Source organism: Perca flavescens, chromosome 9 (genome assembly GCF_004354835.1).
Source record: "Perca flavescens isolate YP-PL-M2 chromosome 9, PFLA_1.0, whole genome shotgun sequence".
Classification (NCBI taxonomy): Eukaryota; Metazoa; Chordata; class Actinopteri; order Perciformes; family Percidae; genus Perca; species Perca flavescens.
In genome coordinates this window covers 21,575,899-21,589,000 of record NC_041339.1, presented here as the reverse complement: position 1 = coordinate 21,589,000, position 13,102 = coordinate 21,575,899, and the positions used below count along the sequence as shown (strand labels likewise).

General features: G+C 44.8%; 1 protein-coding gene across 2 annotated transcripts in view; it reads right to left on the bottom strand.

Moving 5' to 3' along the window:
- Positions 1-356: 356 nt before the first annotated feature.
- The window catches only part of her6 (hairy-related 6), a 69,231-nt gene continuing 56,485 nt past the window's right edge, over positions 357-13,102 (bottom strand). The window contains exons 1-4 of one of the 2 annotated variants that reach the window (XM_028587343.1): positions 1,833-1,975; positions 1,560-1,655; positions 1,357-1,444; positions 358-1,185 (exon numbers count right to left, since the gene is read on the bottom strand). In XM_028587343.1, coding sequence (XP_028443144.1) covers positions 644-1,185; positions 1,357-1,444; positions 1,560-1,655; positions 1,833-1,940 — 834 coding nt within the window. In that variant the 5' untranslated portion in view covers positions 1,941-1,975 and the 3' untranslated portion in view covers positions 358-643. Of the gene's footprint in view, positions 1,186-1,356; positions 1,445-1,559; positions 1,656-1,832; positions 1,976-13,102 lie in introns of those variants that run through there. The other variant, XM_028587342.1, reaches the window with a different exon arrangement.

Genomic DNA, 13,102 nt, shown 5'->3' with positions numbered 1-13,102 from the left:
CTTTTTATATTTGCAAAAAGTGACATTACTGCTGCAGGCTCAAAACTAAAAAAAATTCTATCCATTCGTGAATCTTATTGCAATCAAACCAGTGTTTTAAAAACACTTTTTGATTTCATGTAGCCCACTCTAAAGTGATTTCATCAAACAAGGATTAATTGAAAATTTCTACCACTCCGTTTTGCTTTTACACACATAGACAAGTACCTACTTTAGTTTAAGTACCAAATAAACTACATAAACAAGCGGAAGTGCAATATTTGCAGTTTTACGCAATAACACGATCAGGATTAGTTTTCCCCAAAAACAACACAAGCGCATGTTTTTTTTTGTATCTTTACAAATTTATTTGTCTTCCAAAACGAAGATCTTCATAAGAGCATTGAACATATCTTTGGCATCACACAGTAAAAAAAGACAACTCAAATATATATATAAAAAAAAATGCAGTGAACGGACTTCCACAATACAAATCTCATTTCAATATGAACTTTACTCCCTTGTTAGCTGTACAAATATAGTGCATACTCTTTCAATTTTACGAGAAGAAGAAAAAAAACAGATTCAAAACAACAGTCTAAACTTTAACAAAGAGAAAACTATTAAGTGTCATTTTAAAGTCTGTATGGTTCTTTTCAACTTTTCACCAGGGTCGCCACACTGAGTCCGAGTTGCCTGACGGGGCTCCCGGGGAAACCGCAGCCGGTAGAGGGACCGGTGTGCCGACGTTATTGGCGTACACGGGGATAACGGGGCCGTTTGGAGCAAACGCTGCATTAGGTATGAGGAATGCAAACTGTCCGTCTGTGGCAGGCACGATCTGGAAACCGCCGTACACTTTGGTGGCGTCTGAGGGTAAATTAGCAGGCGACGAGCCTCCTTTACAGGACACCGGGTTCATGGGCAGGACCTGTGGGGATGAGCTGGGGATCTGCACCATGGACTGGCCAAAGGAGGGGTGGGTTGGTCCGGCGGTGGAGGGGAGCTGGTGTTGGTGCTGCTGCTGGCTGGGGTAGTTCATCGCGTTGATCTGGGTCATACAGCTGGCCAAGTGGCCGAGGAGCCGCGTCCTGACCTCGGTGTTGACACCTTCGCAGGTGGACAGGAACCGAGTGACTTCATTCATGCACTCGCTGAAACCGGCACGATATTTTCCCAAGACAGTGGGGTCTGTGTTCAGGGCAGCTGCAGAAAAAACAAAACAGACAGGTATATTTAACGAAGGTTATTCATATGCACATGTTGTTTTATCCACAAAATGTAGATGTGGGTCTTGAATCAGGATTGTTAAACCAGCCCAGATATGTTCTTAACCGCACAATCATGGGACAGATTAGTCCGGGAAATGCGACTTACCGGTCATTTGAGCCCTCTGGAGGTTCCGGAGATGCTTCACCGTCATCTCCAGGATGTCCGCCTTCTCCAGTTTAGAGTGTCTGGAGCTCTGAGGGGACGGGAAACACACATGGTTAAGATTACGCACACACTTTCTCACTGTTTGACAGGGGCAGTTCTGAAAGCTATTAATAACTAGGACGCTAAGTGAGTAGGTTACTTACATCTTTTTTGAGCGCATCCAGGATGAGAGTTTTCAGCTGCCCCAAGCTCTCGTTGATTCTGGCTCTTCTCCTCTTTTCCATAATTGGCTTGGATGACTAAATATAAAAAAAACAAAAACAAATGCCATTAACTGTTAATTGTTTTCTTGTTTCGTGCGTAAAAGTGAAAATCCTCTGAACTTCTGCAACATTGTGTCCACAATTAAATGTTTTAGGCGGTTTGTTTTTTTTTGAATCAGGGGAAATGTTTTTCAATATAGGCTTTGTACCAACCTTTCTGTGCTCAGAGGCTGTCTTGGGTTTATCGGGAGTTGTGTTCATGCTTGCCGGGGTTGCAGCAACCGGAGAGGAGGAGGTTTTTTCCATCATATCGGCAGGCATTTTCTTATCGGAAATATCCCACAAAACCACAGCAAATTACGATCCACTTGTGTAGGGAAAAGGACGATGAATATTTTCAGCTTGCAATATTCAAAGTCCCCTCTCCCTCAAAAAAAAATCCTGAGATATGGATCAAGTTAAAATCCGTTTGAGCGATGCGCAAGCAGCGGCTATCACGAGCGATGCAGTCTCTCTGTTGGGCTCTCTGCGTGTGGCTTGTATTTATATCTCGCACTGCACGCGAACGGCTCGTGTGAAACTTCCCAAACTTTCTTTCCCACAGTAACTTTCCACCAATCAGGGCGAGGGACACGCGGCCCGAGGGAGGACGGCTCGTGGTCGGCGCCCTCCCATTGGTTGTTTGGCCGCTGGAGCTGGCGGCCAATGGCGCGAGGCCCGGGTTCAGGGCACAGCCGGGGAAACTGCCTTCAGCCTTCAATCATCGTACCGTTTACATATTAACAGTGGAGCCGCAGACTGGGCACCGCCACAAGGAGCGGGCACAGGGACCTTTTAATGTCCCAGACAATAGATAACAGCAGAAAATACAACAAAACTATAATAATAAACCGTTTATTCAGCCTTGAGCAGATTATGTTTTGGCATGTCTCCACAGACAAAGTTACCCTAACTCTTGTAGAATTGAGGTGTCCTAATTTAATTGGTAACTTCTTACAGTAGGCTAAATGAAAAAAAGAAAGTAAAACTTCGGTACCGTTTAAAAACCACCAGTGGGAAGTGGTAGCCTATCTGGAAATCAGAGTTTAAAACATGTGGCACGGAGGCACGGGGAGGCAGCAGTTCTGTTTTCTTTCCTACCAAACTTCACAGAAAGTTACTGTTATAATGACATTAGCAAAAGAAACAACTTTAGATGACAACTCAAAACCACAAGAGGAGACAAACTTAAATCCTCAGATACACACACACAGCCTTAAACTCAACCATTATGTTCCTGGAGTAACGTTAATTTAGCCTTCCCTCAGAGGAGGGAAAACAATTAAATGCGCACACTCAATTTCCATGCTATTTATTTACCACTGTAGTTCTTAACTCTGTGGTACACATTTTTGCCATTTAATCATCTGTCGATGTTGTGAATGTGGAGCACGTGCCAGGATGTTTTATGAGCGTGGTGGTTGGAGGTTTGGCCGCCGGACTGCCGGGGGGCCGCCGGGCCAGGGAGGAGGGTGGAGGGGTGAAGTGTGTGTGTGTGTGTGTGTGTGTGTGGGGGGGGGTATGTGGCGGCGGCGGCGGCGGCGGTTTACATTAGAGGGGAAGGTAAATAGCAGCTGCTGTTTTAAAAGCCTGGGAAAACCACGCCCACAGAGAGAGCTGGATCGGGCTCCCTTATCGGAATGTGAGCCAGAGCAGAGCAGAGATATTTCTGAGCCCGGAGAGCTCACACGATCAGACCGCTGCCTCCTCCTCCTCCTCCTCCTCCTCCTCCCCGCCTATGGTCGCCCCACAGTGTTCAAGGCTTTTTTAGATTTCAGGTCATAATTTCGTTTCCTTATCTTTATTGCAGTCGGAGAGACGCAAGAGCAAAGCAGATGAGCAGTAAAGAGAGAAAGAAATAGGGCTCATAATTGCATCTTATAAGTTTATTGACGGTGAGCAGTTCTACATTTTTCAAGTTGTGCGACAGCGGTCCTTAACAGGGAAGTTTATATGAACATACGCTGTCTGTAATAAGTATCACCGTATTTAGGAGTGTTGTGGGTATTGAAAGTTTGAACAGTCCTTGAGGTGATCATCACATTGGTTCCTCTATTAGCCTAGCCCAAGTGTTCTTTCAGACTACTAATTTCAGAAACAGTGATTTCGCTAAGAAAAGACTGAAGTCGACTGATTCTAACGCTATCATTAACTAGCCTATATGTTTAATCCTATCATCGTTTGTTTGTTTACTTTCTCCTGGTGGAAGTATTCCCACTATTTCCCCCGAATACAATTAAGAAAGAAAACATTCAGCATGCGCTTCATCTGGAGGTTTAAATTGACAACTATGCCTATGTGAGGGGGAGGTTTAATCGGAAAAAGTAATGAAAATAAGATATTAAATAACAACTCCATTGCTTTATTTTTGGAGTAGGGAGCTCAAAGCACGGCTCTCCGCTGAGCTCACACACCTCCAGTTGCTGTTTAGACCGCGACACGTGGCACGCAGGCGACCAGGGGAAGGTGCTCCTCTTGCCGGCTTGCCGCCTGGATCTGCGGGGCGTCGCCAGCGGCTGGCCGCAAGATCGTGAATTTGATAGGCAGCGAAGAGCTGCACAGGGCTCCTCAGCTGAACATGAGAGAGGCGCACAGATTGTTTTAAGTTCTCTCCAAACCTGAACTTGAGCACCCAGTGGTAAATTACAATGTCTGAAAACTATATGGCAGGCTGTGGACAGGGATGCATTATGTTATCAGAAGGCCAAAACATTCATTGCTTTATATGTCCCTGCAAACATTTTATTCTCATGTGGTTAAGTCCCTTTAAAGCTTTTGCTGATTTCATATTACCCAGATTTGAGTCTCAAAAGAGGAAATCTTGTTAAATGGCTGGTTAAATTAGATTTACACTCTACCAGCTAAAATGTCAGAATGATTAACTGGCATGTGGAGGCATCAGTGAAACCACACACGCGTCTTGAGTGTAATTGCAAACTTTGCTTTTGGCAGGAGGGAGTCTGGTCTGTACATGCGCCTAAACCAGCTATAATCCTAAATATCCTTCATGCGCAACAACACTGCCTGCCTCTGTCAAACACATCACTAACATGTCTCATTGTTGTGCACTGCACACCTGAGCCGTTTCCCCCTCACAATGGTACTGACAGAGTTCCAAAACAAATGTATTGATGTGAAGCAGACAGAGTGTAGGTTTTGGAACACTCTCTGGCTGAATGACTTTCTCACGCTCATGTTGCAAGAGGTCTGAACTGAGTCACAGAGCCCTGGGTCTGTCGGTCCCTCCCTTTTCCCTGCAAGTTTATCAGGCGCACCTGGCTACCGTCGGTCCCCTGAGTGTACCTGTTGCTATGTCTCAACTCCTGTATCAAAAGAAATCTGTGGGAAACGGGCTGACTAACAGCAAACACAGCTATCTGTTGTAAAAGCTTTTGATCACATGATGTTTAGAGATACTTTACTGATGAAAAGCCAATGACAATTGTCTGGCCTGCAGACAGGAAAACAAACAAGTGTGATTATTTTACATCTTTTCTTTGGAACACCCCGCCCTCACTCTCCAAATTCTCACACTCTCTTTACCTGTGACCCCCCTCCCCTGTCCCCGCACTAACCCTCAGCCCTCTTGATCTTATCCTCTCTCCATTTTTATCTCTCTTTTTATATCACCCCTCCTTGCTGTACTTCCCTCCTCCTTTTATCTCCCTCTTCCTCTTTTTTTCATTTCCACCGCTCCCAATCTTTCCCATGGCTCATATCTTTATTGAGCCCTCTCGACCATGGACCTCCACACACTGCAATAATGCAGCAATAATGCAATTAGACAGGGAGATTGTGGGGCTAAAGTGTGTGAAAGTGTGAGATATTCCTCTCACAAAACAATCTGGCCCGTTGTCACACACTGCTCATGCCTTAATGTGTAAGCCATTGGTGAACAGAGCTGCTGCAAACTGGCGCTCCTGGTGCCACAAGGGTGACAAGGTTGTGTGTGTGTGTGTGTGTTCAGGGGGATAGGGTTGAAGCTTAAATGCCTATGCTGGCATTTAAGCTTCATTATTGGCTGGCAAGAGGAGTGGGAGTAAGCAGACAGTCAGACAGGCTGTATCAAGGCCAGCCTGGAGGTGTCATGTGGCTGCCGCTGCCAAACTGAGGGTGGCACTGTGTCTTTTCCAAGAGGCTGTCACACAGTGGTTGACTGACTTGACTTATCCAACAGTTCACACTGTGATTAGCATGGTCAACAAGTCACCAGACATCCTTTAATTTCCTACAGAGCGAGTGGCCAATGTGTGCACAGTCACTGCTCGTCAACAGCCGATGAACTTTGCATCTCTGCTTGGAAACGGCAAACACAGCAAGCTCATTACAAACAGTCAAAGACTCCCAGTTCTCTACAACTTTTACTTGAAAGACTGCAGGAGTAAATATGCTAGAGTTAAAGATAAAGATACATATTTTATTTGGTCCAGCTTGAAGATTTTCCATAAAGTTTAGAGTGAGAGTTCATTCTTAACTTTGGAAACAGTAGTTCAACAAAGTAATCTTACCTAAAGGTCTACTTACTAGGTTTTTCCGAAGATTTGAACCACATCTCACAGTCTTTACATGGCGTTCGCTCAGTTGCCGTCAGATGACCGAAGTGTGGAACTTTGGTTGCATTATAACAGGTGGTCAATTGGAAGAAAGACCGTGAGATGTGATTGATAGCTCAGGAAAAAGCAAATGTAAACTGATTTAAACATGTTTTGACAAACTACTCTGTGTAGAGGTTTTAAGCTGCTCTAGTAGACTGTTTTGATCAATGAGTCTCTGTATAATGTGTGTCCTGCTTCCTATCGCCCTGCACTAGGGGTGTCACGATACCAAAAATTCAGTACTTGGTGCCAATACCAGTAAAATAACATGATTCTCGATGCCGATTTCAATACCAATGTAAAAGAAAAAAAGGATTTCTAAGATTCCATGTACTTTAACATGAAACATGAACTTTTTAATAAAATATTTGAAAAATATCAAAATGTCATAACAAGACGTACAAAACATGGGCAATAGAGCATAGAACAACATAATAAATTGCAATTAATGGTCATAGTGTTCCCAGACACATTCCAGACTTCCGGGCATCTTTTCAAAAGGTACTGTGCAAAAACAACAACAGGGTTTCTAAGAATTGTGTGACCAGAGACGTTACAAACCCCAGGTAAATATTGGAGATGTATTTGAAAGATGGAGACAGCTTAAAGCCCAAAAGGACACTGAGTTGGCTAATTTCCTCCTGAACAGGTAGCTAAGCATTAGCTTCAGGCTAATTTATCACAGCTACAAGGGATGGGCATTTTATGTAATTTCAACTTTGTGTACTCACATTGAATTATATAGCTAGAGTAACTGAGTTGGTTACTCGCAAAAACAATTAGAGGGAGAAGACCACAAACTAATGTAAACAGAATTCAAATTATTCAATAACAGGCTTTGCAAATTAATTATGAGATAGGAAATGCATTAAAGTGATGCTTCAGGTACACATTATGTGTTTTTGTGAGAGACATTGAACAGATATGTTAGTTTGTATTGAAAACTACATAGGATAACTTGCCACGCATCTTAAAAATCACAAATCTGATAAAGAATTGTCAAAAGGGCAAAACACATCTGTCTACATTTGCCTGTGAAAAACAATATACTGTATCTACAACAATCCACTATATGGCTGCCTTTAGAGGCTCTAGCACCACCCACAATCAGTCAGAATAGAGTGACCCATCACCCAAGTTGCTCACGGTGTGAGCACAGGGTTACAGCAAACAGGGTTGTGTGAAAGCGATAAGCTCTGACAACTTACAGAAAGCGCTGAATGATAGCAGAGCCAGCCGTTACTTTTTTTGGAGTGTGAGAGAGGAGAGGGGGAGTAAGTGGAGCAGCGAGTGAGTGTGTTTATGCGTGTGTGTTTGTGTATGTGCAAGTGTGTGTGTGTGTCTGTGCACACGCATTATCCCAGCGTGACACAAATGTGTGTTATTAGTGGGAGTGGAGTAGGACCTGTGCTCAGCTGCTGTTAGCGAGGCCAGCCAAGGCTTGGAGAGCAGGATCAAAGCAGGGACAAAAAGAGAGAAGGAGAACTGACAGATCCTCCAAGCAGAGAGAACAGAAGGAGGAGAGAGGAGAGGAGATGAGGGGATTTGGAGGCTCTCCAGATACAGCCGCACACATCGCTTACCTCCCCTCACACACACCGAGGTGCCTCGAGCAGCCTGGGAGCAAGGAAAACAATAAGTGCATGAATGTACTCATGCTTTCTTTTTCTCTCTCTCTCACACATACACACACACACACAAACACCCCAGACACACGAAAGATCAGCATGGGTCACTCTAAGCCTCGCAGACAGAGGCGCTGGGGTCCGTTTTGGCTGGCTAAAACAGAGAGAAATGTTTTAAGGCCTCAGAGCTGGGCTGTAGACCGGAGCCTCCCCTGGCAGCTGCCACTGCCTCCCTCCACTTCAGAGACCAAGACGCTCGCACTTCCTTTAGGGGTCTCTCTCTCCTTTTGCCCCCCCACCCCGCTAGCTTCAATCCATCCACGTCACTCCTCCTTCTCTCTCTTCCTTGCATCCATCCGACCCTCTCCTTTTCTCCGATGCCTCCTGGAGCAGACCAGCAATATTTGCATGTGTGGGGGAGGCGGTAAAGCGTCGAAGGTCAGGGGTCACAGTGAGTCAAACCCAGCAGCGGTGCAGAGGATGCGGCTGGGGAGAGGACCAGCGAGTTGGCCCGGGTCTCTGGTTAGCATGCCTGAGGCTGGAGCAAACTGGGAATACGGTTGCTTCTGCTGCTTGTACTGGTGCGGGTGGGGGTGAGGGCCACTCATGCAAATACAGTGCAACCACCATTTACTAGATGTTCTGACTCTAGACAAATTTGTATGCACAGCTCAAATTGTATAACAACAGGAAAGATAACGTCAAATTTGGGTCAGATATTCCTGATATGCACCATTGTACAGTTACATTTTATACCTAAGTTTGATAAGGTATTTACGTGTTCTGGTCCAATATGAATAGATTACTACCGGTATGTAAAACCACTTGCCAAACACGACTGATCTTGGGACAATGATCAGTCTCTATGCGAGACATTTTCAATTTCCCCGCCAGTTTCCAGATTTACACAAACAACAAAAAACAGCTGAAACATTAAGTTTTTCTTTGAGCCTTGAACATGACTCCCCCTTTATTTTTCTATCTATTAACCATCAGGTCCACATAAAACTGAGTGTGGCTCACTTGGAGAACTCCAAGTGAGCACTGGGGCATTTGAATTACAGGTGCATGAAGCCTCCCCATTTCCTCCTAAAGAGGCTGTTTGTTGACTGTAGATAAGGTAAGAAGGCCAACCTTTGAAGAGGCAGGCACACAGGCAGGCACACCAAACACACACACACACACACACACACACACACACACACACACACACACACACACACACACACCTCCTTAAACTGACAGCTTAATGCTGTGAATCATTATCTCTAATAGGCCTTTAGTGTAAACAAACACTTGCAGAGTATTGATGCAGATCTTTCACATGCAGTCACTGATTCCCCCCATCATCATAGCCAGATAAAACGTGTCAAATTCAGGGTTCACTTATATTTGCATAAAGGTGATGGGTTTAAATACTTTGGCAGGAAATAGAGAGGTAAAGGGTTATAGTAAGAATGATGAAACAGTTTTGTCTTCCCTAACAGCTGTTTCAAATTCCAGTGGCAGTGTTTGAGGAAATTAGACTGGATGGTCCTGTCACAACAGCTGCTGCATCAACCACCGTATCTCATCTTAAATCTGGACAATCTCACATAGTTAAATGTGCATTGCCAAGATGTCTAGGTGTGTGAAAGTCTTGAAATGGGATATGGAGGAAGAAGGAAAGCCTGATGTTACAAAAAATGCATACTTATAAATAAATAAATCAACACAGCAGCATATAATTAGGGTTTTTTGCCCAGTGTCAGCAAGGCTCTGCTCTAGTAAAGTGTCCTGGAGCAGACGTTGAACTGGATCCAGCTGTTCTACACAATAGCTGCCCCTGACCTCCCTGGAAGGAAGAATGCGTTTCACAATGGGAATCAATCGGGTATTACACTGTTATCACTCACATGTGATTACAACTAATGGCTTGAGTAATAATTCAAGTTTTGCTCCTGTGCAAACCTGGCAGAGGGCAGAGCTGTCTGCGAGGATGCCCTGGGAGGCCCCAGAGCCCTTTTTCTCCTGCTACCTGGGCCAAGGCCAACCTTATCAGACAAGAGGGCCCCGAGGATTACTCTCCCCCAGTGCATTAGCATCCCTCCTGGAGAAAAAGGGCAGCCATCTCTCCCTCCTCTCTTCCACCTCAAGCCCTCGTCTCCCCCCCCCCTTCGGCCCTCAGCACTCCACCTTTCCCGTGGGAGTTTGCAAAGCCAGGATAACCTTGAGACCTCAGCTGGTTCGCTGCCAGAAACATTAAAGAAATTCCCTCCTTCCCCCCTTTTCTCTCTCTATCCTCACCTCTCCTGTACACCCCCACCGCCCTCTAGCCCTCCTCCTGATCACTGGGACATTACTCTATTTTTTGCTCCCTGCGCCCCCTTTTCTCTCTCCTCCCCTTCTTTTTTATGCCCTTTTTTGCCTTCTCAGCCTCCTCTGATTGTGACTAAGATTAGCCCTTTCTCTCTCTCTCTCCCTCCCTCATTTCCTCCTTTCTCGTCTTCGACAGGAGAGAGAGGGAGGGGGCTCAAGTAAAGTAAAAGAAAGGGCTGTTCACATAATCTCCTGCGTAGATGACTATTATCTCTAGATTGTCGAGCTGCCAATTTCAATTTAGCCAGCCCTGTTATCAGGCCAAAAATAAACGCCTCATTTGAAAAGTGGAAATCAAACTGTCCCGACAAGAGGGATGACTGACATTGATTGCAAACTAACTGTTTTGGTGGCAGCCTGCACTTTGTGTGGCTTTTGTCTCTTGCTTCTCGTTCCCCCCAATTTAGCCTCTCTCCCTATTCTCTCTGTCAGCTTCACGGCTGTCATATTCCTTTAGTGCTGGAAAGGTCAAGTGCTGCTTGCTGCCTGTGAGATCTGAGGGAGCTCAGGGGTATTCAGCTGCCCCCCTCCACATCGCTTTGTGGCAACAATGCTTCTTGCCGCGAGCTCCCCTGCACTTCCATCGGCCAGCGGTGGCAGCGACGGTGGCAGACCGGGTTGCAGAGGAATGTGTTTATCCCCTGTAGTTAGCGCCCTCCTTTCAAGTTCCCAGCTCCTCCAAGTTGATCTGTTTTCACCACCCCGCACAGAAAAGGGGCCCCGTGTTCCTGCAGGATAGTAGCAGGGATCAGTTCTCAATGTTTATGGTCAAGAGAAATGATAAGTAATGAAGACAAGAGGGAGACAGAGACTAAGAGGAAGGGACATCAAAGGAAAAGTAATGATTTACATTTACTTTTGTCCATGTTGGAGTACTATTGCACTCAGTACGTTTTTACTCCGGTCAAGTAATGTTACACTAGACTGTCCTCAGACATGTTGTGCTTTTATTCAGGAGTTGAAAACAGAGGCTTTCATGTGGCTCTGAGATTTTGACAAGGAAACGGAGAGAGTTTACAAACAAGGGCTTTGTAATAGTTTCCCATGACATCACTATGGGGCCTCAAGGGGCTGTGAACCAAATCCTCTCTGAGGCTTCACTCACACTCACACACACACACACACACACACACACACACACACACACACACACACACACACACACACATATGACCTCATCACCACCACATTTCAGGTTTCACCTTGCTGCCCCCCATCCCCGCCAAAGTCTCTCCCTCTCTCAGTCACTTTAACACCCTATCTGCCCCCTCACCTCCCCTACTGCCACACCCATCTCAGGCTCCATTGTTCTTCTTCAGAGAGCTTCAGCTTTCAACGTGGAGATGAGCTAACTGCCGCCGCTGTAAGATCGCAGCCTGCTGGCTACAACTCTCAGCCTTACACTGGTTTCAGAAATCGGTTTCTCTTCTCCACCCACTTAAGCCTGCACGCAGTCGCCACTGGGCAAAGGATTATGGGAAAGGCCGTTGACATGTAAGTGGTTGGGCTGGAGTCAAGTGTTGGCTGCTGCAGTGTTAATTTCAGTGATTTTAAAGGGCTGGTTTGCTCACCACAGCTCCTCAAGGGCCATTAGAGGTGCTACTTTCACAGCGTGGCCTCACAATGAAGAAAATTATATCTGGTGTACATAATCTTTATTCATTCAACAGAGCCACACTGTGCTAACTACTTCTACTCACCCCATCCACTTTTCCACTCAACTTAATCCATACTGGATAACAAATTATTTTTATTCCACCTAAATGCACCACCTACTGTGCTAAAGTAAAGTGACTGCGATAACATGTCTAACATTGAGAGGCTGATAGCATTATGTATGAGACCGTCAGTCATTATCTTCTCTGTTTTTAATCTCTTCTCACAACCAAACACTGCAGTATACAGATGCAGTATGACCTAGTTTAACTCTCTGTGGGTTTAGTGGCCCTTCCAACTTCAGTGGCATTTCAGGTGAGATGGAGGTAAGTATTTATTTAATTTTGGGAGTGGAATGTTCTATTATCCTACGCAAAACATCACAGAGTCCTTGGAACCAAACATAAACACTAACCACGTTTCCATCCACACGTGTATATGTGAATATAATATCGAATGAAAAATGCCTTATTAACAGTAAAATTCGATTGAATTTCATGAATATCGACACAAAGTTTGTATGTTCGATCTCATTCATCATAAATTACAATTGCGTTTTAGGTTATTTTATGGTTGCAACCCGCCATAAAACAAAAGAAGAAGTAGAAGTTTTAGGTCATTTCCTTCACGTATATCCGCTTTCTTTTCAGACATGGCGGGTGTCAACAAAGACAGATAATAAGTGGATGAACAAGGAGACGAGAGACTTTTTAAATTTAATTTACGTTTACTGTTTGGAGTGCTGTTGTTCCCAAACCACAGGCCGCTGCCGCCGTGGCTGTCATCTGGCATTTACATACATCTGCATCATCATAGCGATGTTTTGATAGCGTTGTCGTCTTCTTATAGATAAGTGGATGGAAACATAGTTACTGTTACTGAAGAGCTGCACTGCTAGTTAAAAGATAAATAGAAAACAAATATTCAAGAACAACAATGACCTGAAGCCTTTTCTCTGGATGTAAAGAAGAAAAACACAAAAACACTATACTCTCTCTGCAAAGTATCTAGGGTATGTAAACAAAACCAAACAAGAAAGTGTTATTATGCCAAGGCCTTGTTTACAATTCTAAAATATTTCCGTGGACAGAGGCAATACCTGTCCTTGCTCTGTTTAGCCAAGTAAGAAGATATTCTCACTTGTTGTTATGCAGCTATTCTGCCTGTGGCACAGCGTGTGCTCCTGGTCTCTCTTCAACCTACTGCATTG